The sequence below is a fragment of the Xiphophorus hellerii genome, chromosome 10, assembly GCF_003331165.1.
Source record: "Xiphophorus hellerii strain 12219 chromosome 10, Xiphophorus_hellerii-4.1, whole genome shotgun sequence".
In the NCBI taxonomy this organism is placed as follows: domain Eukaryota; kingdom Metazoa; phylum Chordata; class Actinopteri; order Cyprinodontiformes; family Poeciliidae; genus Xiphophorus; species Xiphophorus hellerii.
In genome coordinates this window covers 815,358-827,867 of record NC_045681.1, presented here as the reverse complement: position 1 = coordinate 827,867, position 12,510 = coordinate 815,358, and the positions used below count along the sequence as shown (strand labels likewise).

The 12,510-nt window shown below is 43.4% G+C and overlaps 1 protein-coding gene across 2 annotated transcripts; it reads left to right on the top strand.

Annotated features, from left to right (window-relative positions):
- The first annotated feature begins 420 nt into the window (after positions 1-420).
- gspt1 (G1 to S phase transition 1) lies at positions 421-11,828 on the top strand. Of its 2 annotated transcripts, XM_032574511.1 has the most exons (14): positions 634-829; positions 1,073-1,117; positions 4,423-4,692; positions 4,767-4,800; positions 5,287-5,364; positions 5,456-5,636; positions 6,332-6,486; positions 6,580-6,720; positions 7,138-7,231; positions 8,073-8,153; positions 9,049-9,222; positions 9,972-10,061; positions 10,314-10,482; positions 11,202-11,828. In XM_032574511.1, exons 1-14 carry the CDS (start codon positions 634-636, stop codon positions 11,252-11,254), a joined length of 1,761 nt encoding a protein of 586 aa, XP_032430402.1. In that variant the 3' UTR covers positions 11,255-11,828. The 2 variants fall into 2 exon arrangements, with proteins under 2 accessions (XP_032430403.1, XP_032430402.1); XM_032574512.1 differs by lacking the exon at positions 1,073-1,117 and having other exon boundaries at positions 421-829.
- The last annotated feature ends 682 nt before the right edge of the window (positions 11,829-12,510 follow it).

Below are 12,510 nucleotides of genomic sequence, written 5' to 3'. Positions count from 1 at the left end.
TTAAAATGTTTTTCCTTCCTTTCTGAAGTTAAATTAGACCGAAATTCTCATGTTTTACATCAGTTAAAATAACTAAAATTATTTGTATTTGCTAAAAGCCAAAGAAGTTGGCTAGAACATTTTTTTGTAACTATTCAAACTCTGGAGTGAAAAATGATTTTTATCTGGTAATAAAGTTTCCACCACAGAACTCAGGGCTGAAATCAGAAGGTTTGAAGCAGCATTTATGCTAAATGAATAATAATTATGGCAGCGGTGTCCAAGGTGCGGGTAATTTAAAAAAAGTTACTCAAATAAATAAATGAGTAAATGTATCCAGTCACTACCAGGCTGTAAAGTTACTAATGTTCTTCTGTCCGCCTCTGTAGTAAAACGCGTTGGTTTCAGTGGTGGCGCCATGCCGCCGCTTAGCGGCGCCAGCGGGACTTGCAGCTCGCTCCCAGCGCAGCGCTACTCTCGGATCCATATGTTGGTGAAAGCCAGACTGAATCGCTATGGGAACTTCACCAAGCGAGTTCCTCCGAGTCTGAACCGAAGCAGCAACTCATCGCGTCTGAACGGAACCGCAGAACCGGCCCACCTCGACTCGGAGGGCGGCCTACAAGTTGTTCAACTCCAGAAGAAGAAGAAGCTATGGACTCGAGAGACACAGCCCCGGATTCATGGGAGCAGGAGGAAGATGCCGAGGCCCCGGCTCCCGCGGCGGAGCTCCCAGCCGCCTTCGCCGCCCTCAATGTGAACGCCAAGCCGTTCGTCCCCAACGTGAACGCCCCGGTGTTTGTGCCGAGCTTCCTTCAGGCCAGCAGCGCCGGAATCCCGGCTTCAGACGGTGGGTGAACGCCAGTCAGCTGGAAGTTAGCCCAGGCTGCTAGCTCTGATGCTAACTTAGCTTTCCTGCTTCAGTTAATCAGGTTTCAGCCGCTGATCAACACGTCGGCCCGTCGCTCCGGGGCTGTTAGTGGAACAGCGATGCTGCAACACATTTACGCTCATAATTATACGTAAGATGCGACCAGGTTGTTGTTGTGGGTATTTCTGAAAGTTGTGCTTGCTGTGCTGTGTGTCCCCTCAGGTTCTCCGGAGCCAGCTGCTAGCATGGAGGTGGCGGACACAGCCGGTACGCACCCCGGACTCCACATGTTCTGCGTCCATCTCACCGTCTGTCACGGTTTGGCGTGGAAGTGGGGCTCATTTCACGCATTCACACCCGGTTTTAGATCCCCGCTTGTGTTGGTGGCTGCACCTTATTTGGGTTTCTGACTCTGGACGGTCCCTGTGCATGGGGGCTACGCAGAGAAAATGATGCAACCTTGCTCTGCCCGGCTCAAAATAGACATCCCATTGACACTTGGTGTGATGGGCGCCCTGCTGCTGGCCCTGGGGCCCCCGCCGGTTGTGTTCCTGCAGAGGAATGCTGTCAGAAACTGCTGGTTCTGTCCTTCATAGGGCGATCAGTTAGAAACAGGTTTATTTTCAGTTGTAGTAATGTCACGTCAGCAGATAAATCTGTCCTTTTAAATGGCCTAACCTGTTATTTTTGTCACCAACAGCCATCCATACCAGTTAGTTTTGCCCTCTGCTCACTTTCTAGTTCTCTTTGTCACCTTTCCTCATGTCCTCATTCAACCTCCCTGTAGTTTAAGTTTCTTTTGCCAAACATATTATTTCTGTCACTAAGAGCGGTCTGTACCAGTTAGTTCTGGTTTCTGTGTTTTAGATTCAGTTAGATCCTCGTTTTTTTGTTCCATCTGTCACCGTCCCTCATGCCACTGAATCACCCTCCCTGTAGTTGAAAAGCCAGTTTCTTTTCCTCTCCAGATTTTTCCTTTCCAGATCGATTTTATCCTCCATGCCAGTTTCAGTTCATCTCCATTTTGTCCTGTTTAATTTAATTTTCCCGCTTCCTGTCTGCGTTTTGTAAATAAAACATGACAGAGGGACTTTATTCCAGACCTGCCTGTTCTGATGCAGGATGAGTTTTTCTTTGAAATCCAGAGCTGGCTCATTTCTGAGTTGCTCACTTGCAGTTTGTGGAGGCTGAGAAGGAAACGTACTGAACAGTTGCAGTGACGCTCTCACCATCTCAGAGTTGCAGAAATGAGAGGCGTGTTTGGCAAAATGTTCTTTTCTTCCTGTCTTCATGAAAGACTCGCCTGCTTTTACTAGATTCTTTATGATGGACATCAAATGATGCATAATTGTGACGTGGAAGTGAAGTTATTGATTGGGTTTTGAATAATTTTACAAATACAAACATATAGCATGCATTTATGTTCACCTGCGATTTTTAGCTTAATAAAAATTCTGATAAAGGTTTACAACACAGGATTTGACAAACAGGGAATTTTACAGGTTGTTTTTCTTTTGGATGCTAAATTATTGCCTCTGAAATAAACTGCAGCCAATTTTTGTGTTTATAATCTAAAGGAAGTTTGAGGCATGAAATTGCAATAAAGTCAATTAGAGTCAGCAGTTTTAGTGGGATGTGTAGATTTACAAACTGCAACTGCTAATTTTTTATTTTATTTTTTTTTTTTTTAACCCCTCCAGGGGGTCTTTTTGTGGGCTCTAGAGTCCCTTTTCATGAAGTAGGCTGACAGGAAAGGGGGAAGGAGAGGGAGGAAGACATGCGGTAAACGTCGCCGGGTCCGGGAATCGAACCCGCGACAGCCGCGTCGAGGACTTGAGGCCTCCAAATGTGGGCCGTGCTAACCCCTACGCCACCACGGCACGCCCTGCAACTGCTAATTTGAATTGATTTTATTTAAATGTCATGTCTCGGGGTGCTGTGGTGGCGCAGGGGCAAAGCATGACCCACGTTGAGGCCTTAGTCCTTGTAGCGGTGGTCGTAGGTTCGATTCCCGGCCTGGCGACGTTTGCCGCATGTCTTCCCTCTCTCTGATTACCCTGTTTCCTGTCAAACTACTTTCAAATAAAGGCCACTAGAGCCAACAAAACCTTTGAAAAAAAAAAAAAAAGTTATGTCTCAAGCTTTCTTTAAACAAAAATCCCCTGCAGATGATTTCAGAAGCAAAAATTTAGCAAAAAAAAAAAAACAACTTACAAAATTAGCTTTATGTCAAATCCTGTTGAAAATTAATTTTCATAAGAATTTTATTAAGCAAAAAGCAAAAACATGAGGTTAATACAAATGAATGCCACATGAAGTGCAGCCCCTCCTCCACTCAGTTCCTTCAGACTAGCCAGCAGCAATTAGCAAACAGCTGAGCTCATTATAGGAGCTGCTGCTGGTAGAAACGTTAAAGGGTTAATAGAGGAGCCATGTTGGCATGACTTCCTGGAGGCGGAGCTTCAGGAAGAGCAGGAGCTTCTTAAAGAGACAGAGGCCCAATTTCAATGCGCTAAATTAGGAAGTAAATTTTGTTATCATATTTGAGATGTATACCATTTTTATAACAGTTGAAGGTAGCAGTTACTTTATTATGCTACAAAATGGCTTTATGTGCCTGAAAAACATGATACCGTCCCTTTAACACACAGGTGTCAAACTCCAGTCCTTCAGTCGCTGTCCTGCAGGTTTTAGATGAGCCACAGGTACAAAACACTGGAATGAAACGGCTTCATTACCTCCTCCTTGTGTAGATCAGGTCTCCAGAACCTTAATGACCTGGTTATTCTGTTCAGGTGCTGCAGCAGAGGCTCATCTAAACGTTGCAGCACAGCGGCCCTTGAGGACTGGAGTTTGACACCCCTGCTTTAACACTTTGGTTAAAGGGGCGCTTCCTTCCTGTAAAGGAAAGAAGTGACCATATTTGGAGAAGGAGAAGCTTCAGAACGATTATTTGATAGATTCTCTGCAGCAGGGATGAACGTATTGTTTATCATGTATCGTAAAAAAAATCCTTGACTAGAGTTTTGACTTACTGTCTTAATAAGTTCCAATTAATGTTATATATAAAAAAGTTACCATGTTTGCCGCTATGTTACAGCAAACATGGCGGCAGAAGAGGAAACGTGGACCAGCATTGTGGGAAACACACAGTACTGTCCCTTTAAATAAGAAAATCAATTAAAATCATGAGAATAAGTTTGTTCATTAAAAAACAAGCCGTGACATCATCCTCCGAACACTTCCTGTTGTCTTCTTCATCATTTCTACCAGTAGTAACATCCTGTTGTGACTCGTGTGAGAAAATTGTTCACATTGAATTGTTACTGTATTTAGCAAAATACAGTAATTTTGACAGAGTTGACAACTTTTTATCAAAAAGCATAATTTATCTATTTATTTATTTTTCAAAATTGGTGTGTTTCCAGTAAGCAAATTTATTCTTGTAATTTCAGTTTGTCTGTCTGCCCTTCTCTGTTAATTTGCGTTTCGTTGTGGATTCCATTTTGTTTTCCAAGTTCTGCGGTTCCGTCCGTGTTTTGACGGAAACCGTCGTCTGTGTGTGTTTCCAGCGCCAGTGGAGAACGGAAACACGGAGGCTGACATGGCGGCGGAGGAGGAAACGTGGGAGCAGAAGGAGGAGCCCGGGGGAGGCGAGGGAGGCGGCGGACAGGAGGAGCTGGGAACGGAGGGAGGCGGCGAAGAAGGCGGCGCCATGGGGAGAGAGGATGAGGAGATGATGGAGGAGGAAGAGGAGGAAATCCCCCTCCCTAAGGTGGCCCCACCGCTGCCTGATGCTCCCAAGAAGGAACACGTAAACGTCGTCTTCATCGGTCACGTCGGTGCGTACGTTTCCTCTCTTCTTCTTCAGTTTTATTCACATAAAAGATGTTTAACTTTTGGTTTTTCGTTTCAGATGCTGGTAAATCCACCATCGGAGGGCAGATCATGTGAGTTTTCCTGATGGGTTTAATTATGGTGTTCATCCACACCAACCTGCTAAATTACACCACTGAGCGTTACATGCCACACTAAGCTAAAACCTGTCAGCCAATCACAAACCACTTCCTGTTAGGAATTAAACATGGCGCCTGGAGACTCAGAGAGGTTGAACTACTTTTAAAAACCGTGTTAGAATCTAAAGTTAATGAAACAAGACAGTCGACTGGGGATCTTGTTAAAGCAAACATGGAGGTTGAACAGCAATGAGCCTCCATGTTGGGGAGGGAAAGAAGCAGCTGATCTTCCTCCTTTCGTATTGAGCAGTTAGGCTTATAAAAAACAAGCACCTGAATAAACATGATCAGTTTCCTTAAAATACCAAAACTTTCATTTAACTTATATTTTGGCTCGTCTAATTATCTAAATTTTAAATATTAAGTGATTGATAATCAGTTACTTTTTTCCAAAAACTTTTTTACTCGGTGTGTTTTCAGGTACCTCACTGGGATGGTGGACAAGCGAACACTGGAGAAATACGAACGAGAGGCGAAGGAGAAGAACAGGGAGACATGGTGAGCCAGGCGCTCTCCGGGTTCTGGTTCTGGTCACATCTGGACCTCCTGGGTCTCAGCAGTAAGTGGGGATAACGGTTGGGTGTTGCAGGTATCTGTCGTGGGCTCTGGACACCAACCAGGAGGAGAGAGACAAGGGCAAGACGGTGGAGGTGGGGAGGGCTTACTTTGAGACGGAGAAGAAACATTTCACCATCCTGGACGCGCCGGGACACAAGAGCTTCGTCCCCAACATGATCGGCGGCGCGTCGCAGGCCGACCTGGCGGTTCTGGTGAGGAGCAACTCAAGTTCTGCTCAAAACATTTTGAATGGAGCAGTTAGTACATTACACAGAGCTGGACTCTAGTTATCAGTGAGGAGACGTTCAAAGGCTGCTACACTGGACATTATTTAGTGGTACCAAAGTAAAAGAGGTCTAAATAGAAATGTATGCCACACTTTTCAGATTTCTGGGGGTAAATAATTGTACTTTGAGTTAATTTGCCTTGAAATCCCCCCGAAGTTTCTAGTTGGAAGGAGTTTGAAGACTTATGCAGGGAGTTGGGTGTGTTGTTATGCTAATGCTAACAGACGAATCATAAACGCTAGAATGTTTACCAATGTGGTAGATAGCCAGAGCTAATATTAAAACGCTAAATTGAACCATTTTTAGACCCACCATGTATTAATGATACGATGTGCTACAACATGGTATATCGCCCCCAACAGGATCAGATTTGTCATTACACGTCTACCTGCACGGTTCGAGCTTTAGGAACAAACTTTCCACTCATGGTTTCAGTTTTATTGCTAATTTTGGAGAATCTAAGTAAACGTTTCCAAAGTTAACTTTTTGACTTTTTTGCTAACTATCAAGGTGGAGCTGAATGAAAAGTTAGCTCCACTGTTAGCGGTCGTGAGCTCGCCGCTGCCTGACGGTAATTAACTCTTCTGATTGTCTCACCTTGATTATCCGTCTTGTTTCAGGTCATTTCGGCCAGAAAAGGCGAGTTTGAGACGGGCTTTGAGAAGGGCGGCCAGACGCGGGAGCACGCCATGCTAGCTAAAACAGCCGGAGTTAAACATCTGATCGTTCTGGTCAACAAGATGGATGACCCCACCGTGAACTGGAGCCTAGAGAGGTGAAGGCTGTTGAACACCTGGATAATTCTACACACACAGACAGGTTGTTGTCGCCATAGCTACCCAGGTTGTCCTGTGTTGACTTCCTGCAGGTATGAGGAGTGTAAAGAGAAGCTGGTGCCATTTTTAAAGAAGGTGGGCTTCAACCCAAAGAAGGACATCCACTTCATGCCTTGTTCTGGACTCACAGGTGCCAACCTCAAAGACCCAGTGCCCGAGTGTCCCTGGTACACGTAAGTCTGAAGGACTTCCACTGGGAACGAAGCACCGGGTAACCATGGCAACAGAGGGTAGCCATGGCAGACAGGAAGTGACCTCAGCTAGCATTAGGGTCAAAAAGGAAGCGGTTAAAACGCGGGTCGGCTCTCCATTAAAGGGCAGACGAGCGCCTTACTGGACCTGACTGGGTGGACTAAAGGCCCATTGTTATCCAACCGTACATCCAACCAACCAACCAACCATCCATCCATTTTATAAATTATAATATTTTGGCCTCGGTTGGTTAGTTTATATTTTCTGTAGAAAACTCTAAACGATCGTTTGTTGAAGCTTTGAATGTGAACAAAACTGATTAAGAGTTAATGAAATCAAATGTAACGGATCGTAAAGCAGTGATGCAGATTAATGGCAGCCATTTTGTTTGGTTTCAGGGGTCTGCCCTTCATCTCCCACCTGGACAGTTTGCCAAACTTCAACAGATCCAGCGACGGCCCCGTCAGACTACCGATAGTGGACAAGTACAAGGTGAGGACGCTCCGGGGTCTGGAGACGCTCCTCCGTCCAGGATCACTCACACACACACACACACACACACACACACACACACACACACACACACACACACACGCACGCACTCACACAGCTTGTCTTGTTTTCTGTCCTGGAAGACGTTCAGAAACACTCTGGGTTCATCTGTGCAGCTTTGGTTTCTGCAGCTGCATCGGTAACCAGCCTGAACTGGAGCTAATGGGATTAGAGTTCAGTAAACTGGGAGCTGCTGGACTTATACTTGGAGACACTTGGAGCCGAGCTGACGAGGAACAAACATGTCTGCTGATTTTAAACGTAAATAAGTCTCTAAATTAGGAAAAATTAGTGAAATTATCCAAACATTTCTGTGCAGTCTATTAGACGAGTCACAATTAGCAATAAATCAATAAATCACATAATAAATTGAAATCAATCATTTCTATTAGCATGATTTATCGTTTTCCTCTTTCTACTGAAAACTGGATGACAAAAGTTTCAGTCTGGATTTTTTGTCTCAAATCATTTTTTGAAGGATAATTCTGTTTAGAGACTCATAATTGATTTTATTTGTTGTTTCTGTTGTTAATTTATTTCAGATATTTAAAATGTCTTCCAGTTCCAGTGTTAAATGTTTATTAGAATCTAAAGTTTATTAGAGAATTTGTTCCTGCATTATTATTATATCAGTGTTCTCAGAACAACGATATTATCGTTAATCACGATAACTTCTGGGACGATGTATCGTCCAGTAACATCATTTTTGGTTCATTCCTGCAGAGACGACTGGCTGCATTTGTTACTATTCTTATTGTGATTTTCTTTGTGTGTCTTTCAGGACATGGGGACGGTGATCCTGGGGAAGCTGGAGTCCGGCTCCATCAGTAAAGCTCAGCAGCTGGTCATGATGCCCAACAGGGTGAGGAAAACTCACATCAACCTCCTGAAGCGAGGAGAACGGCTCGGAAAAGCAGAATGAACCGACTAAACCAGTTCATCTGAGCCTTGGTGGTTGAAGGTTATCTGGATTCTCGTAGTTCAGAGTGATGTCAGCGCGCCCAGGGCGGCCATCTTGTTTATTAATTATGAGATAAAAGTTGCAATTTTATCAGAACGCCAATAACAAAAATGACAACAAATTACAGTGAGGAATGTTGAGCTTCTAATGTTTTAGTTTTACAGAAAAGGAAATATTTCATCTTTTATCTCATCAACATCAGATTATTACTATTATTATCAGAAACAATTTAGATTTAAATTGATGACCTTTCCTCATTTAAAAATGTTTTTCCGGTAAAATTGTGTCTTTATTTGCTAATATTATGACAATTTCCTCAGAATTAAACAGAAATTGTCGTAGCCAGAGAAGGCATGACTGAAATATTTAGTGAGAAAAAAAATTGGATCTGGTATGAAAAATATGAGATTTTATTTTTAAGCACTACATTAAAATTTAGAATATTTACAGAATGTTGAGTGGAAGGAAAAAGTGTGGCAGGAAAACCTGAATTGAAAAGATTTTCAGTCAAAATTCATTGAAGACGTTGCCCAGGATTGGACTGAGCCTGGAGTCAGACCATCTAGATCCAGAGGGATCCAGAACCGGGCTGCTGCAGGTTCAGACTGAAGTCTCTACTGCTGGTTCTGGTTCTGATCCACTGAAATTCAAGCGAAAGGAGCCCAGACCTGGAACTGGGAGCAGAATCCTGACCTTTGTGGTTAAAATCTTTGTAAATCCAGATGATTTTTTCCTGGTGCTGACCGGTCCCATCCGGGCCGAGCCGGACTCAGCAGCAGCCTGGTTGTTGTTGCAGCACACGGTGGAGGTTCTGAGCCTGCTGAGCGACGACGTGGAGACGGACGACGCCGGGCCGGGGGAGAACCTGAAGCTGCGGCTCAAAGGAATAGAAGAAGAAGAGATTCTGCCCGGCTTCATCCTCTGCAGCCCCGACAACCTGTGCCACTCGGGCCGCACCTTCGACGCTCAGGTGAGCCCAGAACCGTCCAGAACTGGCCAGAACCGGCCAGAACCGCCCAGAAGACCTGAGTGAAGAGAGGAGAGAAAATCATTTCAGTTTTCCACTTTATGTTACAAACTTTCCAAACTCTGTCTGCCAAACTCTCCTCACAGTACGACAACGTGGAAAAAGGCTTTAAAGATTCTTCTGAATTTATTTTAAAAGTAATAAATCACATTTACAGAAGTTTTCACAGTTTTTCTTGATATTTTGTTGATTCATGTTTGTCAGAAATTTTGCATTCTGCAGATTTTTATTTGACCCGATTCTGTACAGTAAAAAACATTCATAAAAATGTCAATAATTAAATTCCATTTTTACATAAGAAAATCAACATTTTATTGCCTAAAAGATAATAAAGATTTTATCTCTGCATCCTGTTAATATCTGGATCTAAGGAATATTTTAGCAATCAATTTTTCCATCAATTAATCAATAATTCTGATGATTAATTTATTATTTTGATGATTGGATAAAAAAAATCTCATTCTGCAAATTTTTCATTAAACCACTTGAGCGTTTTTATACAAAATTAGAAATATATTAAAAGATGTAAAAAATAAATAAATCACTTTGTTTATAAATAATAAAATCAACATCTTATTTCCTTTTATGGTCGTTGATCATCGGGTGGATTTGGAGCGTCGGTGGTCTTGGCGGTTGTCATGGAAACCGGCTGCAGTAAAGCGTGCTGAATGTGTGTAAATGTTTTCCCACAGATTGTCATCATTGAGCACAAGTCCATCATTTGTCCCGGTTACAACGCGGTGCTGCACATCCACACCTGCATCGAAGAGGTGCAGATCACAGTGAGTCGCTGCGTCCTGATTGGCTCCTTCCAGTCAGCAAGACGCTTTCTCATTGGACAGGTTTTCTGTCGCCGCAGAAATCCTTTCAGTTTCTGTAGAAAAACTGCTCAGATCTGTGATAAAAAACGACCAAATTAGCTTCAAACACAAAGCAGATGCTCATTTTTTGATAAATTTATGTCACTGGGCAATAAATTGATTTTATTGATCAATCAAGTTTTTGTCTTTTTAAATTTGAACTTGTGACTCCAGGCGCTGATCTGCCTGGTGGATAAGAAGACGGGCGAGAAGAGCAAGACGCGGCCGCGCTTCGTGAAGCAGGACCAGGTGTGCATCGCCCGGCTGCGGGCCGCCGGCGTCATCTGCTTAGAAACCTTCAAGGATTTCCCCCAGATGGGACGCTTCACTCTGAGAGACGAAGGTGAGACGCCGTCGGCCATTTTGAGGCTGTTTTCAGGTCCCTTCATGTGAAGCCGGATTCATGACCTTCAGGCTGGAAATGGAAACTTTCAGGTTTAGATAAAACGTCAATTAAAGGCAGAAATGTTTCCCACCGGTAATAATTATCTCATTAGTCACCAAATCTACATCCTGGACTGAGAGAAATTTGGTTTTGCCTTCATATAGTCACTGATCTCCATCACTGGATCTTAATGTTTGGCTCAGATAAATTAGACACAAAACTTTAAGGAACCTGCTGGTCAGAACCAAAAACATAAAACCTGCAGACAAAACGTTCACAAACTGTTAAATTAACCTGCAGTTGATTATATTCCTTATCTGGTCAGAGACTTTTGATTATTTAGATGAAGGGAGAAGAAGAAATGGAGAAAAAAATCAAAGACAAAATGAAAAATAGAGGGAAGAAAACTTTAGATGATCCAGTTGAATTATTAACGGGGGAAACTTTGCTTCAAGCAGGCTCAAGGTTCATATTTAGGTTTTATTTTGTTAAAATATGTCCATAAGTTTAAATCTGGAAACGTTTTGGGTTTTGAAAACATTTTTCTGGTTGTTGATGGTGGAGGTTCATCATTTGGCTCAGAGATGGTGTCCTAGCGCAAGTAACGCTGTGTTGTGGTCATTCCTGCCATCGTGTGAAGGTTTGTGACCTTTGACCTCCGTGGTTCTGCTCTGCAGGGAAAACGATCGCCATCGGCAAAGTGCTGAAGCTGGTTCCAGAGAAGGACTAAACGCGGCGGCGCCGGCATGCATGGAGTTCCTCCACCCGTTACCGGGCGGAGAAACGGCGCCAGACCCAACAGCCACTCTCTCTCTCTGTTTAAAAACACAACATTACTGAAGAGAAGAAGAAGAGCGAGGAGGAGGAGGAATCATGTCACGTGAAGAAAAAGAAAACGAGACTGAATCAGTTTTTATGAACATTATAGAATGAGAGCCCAAGTCCAGAGTGTCAGCTTTCTCATATTGAGAGCTCAGCTATGCCACTAATGTAGCTACACGCCCCCACCCCGTCACCATGGTTACGCTGTTGGCTGGACGCCATGTTTGCTTTTAGGATGGAGGTGGACGATGTCTAGTTCCTGCAGAAGCACCAGAGTTAGCTCGGTGTTTCAGGAGTCCTGCAGATGCGTTGATCTGATTTTAGGGAAAGTTGCACCAGATCTTTAGTTTGGTTCTCTGGGTTGTCTGGACCGGGCTCGCACACAGTTCTGCTGCTGATCCCAGGATGGAAACATGCTCACATAAACAGGTGCACAGAGCTGTTACATTAATCCAGTCTGAAAATAAATGGTCAACCTGAAACCGCGGCCTGTTTGTTATTTACTTACTGAAACCGTCGTTGAAAATCAACGTTTCTGACGTTTTACCCTCAAAAACAAACCTGGAGCGTTTGAGAAATCCTTCAGTCTCCATGGCAGCCATTCAGCTGTCTGGGTGGACCTAGCCCCGCCTCCGAGGCGCAGCTCCTCCTCCACTCAGCTCCTTCAGACTAGCCAGCAGCAATTAGCAAACATCAGCTGTGCTCATTATAGGAGCTGCTGCTCAGAGCAACACTAGTAAAAATGTTAAAGGGTTAATAGAGGAGCCATGTTGGCATGACTTCCTGGAGGCGGAGCTTCAGAAAGAGCAGGAGTTCTTAAAGAGACAGAGGCCCAAATTTAATTCATTAAATCAGGAAGTTAAATTTCTTTCAAGTTATATTTTAAGTATATTTAGCATTTTATAGCAACTGAAGGTAACATAATTACTTGATTATGCTATAAAATGACACCATTGAAAACACATAATGCTGGCCCTTTAAAAAACTCCCAGCTGAAATGTTTGCACTAAATATGAGTTCATATTATAAAACTAAAAACTGTGTCAATACAGTAAGAAAATAGTTATTTTTCATGTTTCATTGTTTCTCATTTTATTCAAGTATATTGTGATGTGAACATCAGCCATCAGCTAGTAATCCTGTTCTGGGATCGATTGGCAGTGT

Bases quoted from the DNA above. Each gene is read 5' to 3' on its own strand.
- gspt1 (XM_032574511.1), top strand. From the start codon at position 634: ATGGACTCGAGAGACACAGCCCCGGATTCATGGGAGCAGGAGGAAGAT. The intron at 9,223-9,971 runs GTGAGCCCAGAA...GTTTTCCCACAG, and splicing joins GCCGCACCTTCGACGCTCAG to ATTGTCATCATTGAGCACAA. The intron at 10,483-11,201 runs GTGAGACGCCGT...TCTGCTCTGCAG, and splicing joins CTTCACTCTGAGAGACGAAG to GGAAAACGATCGCCATCGGC.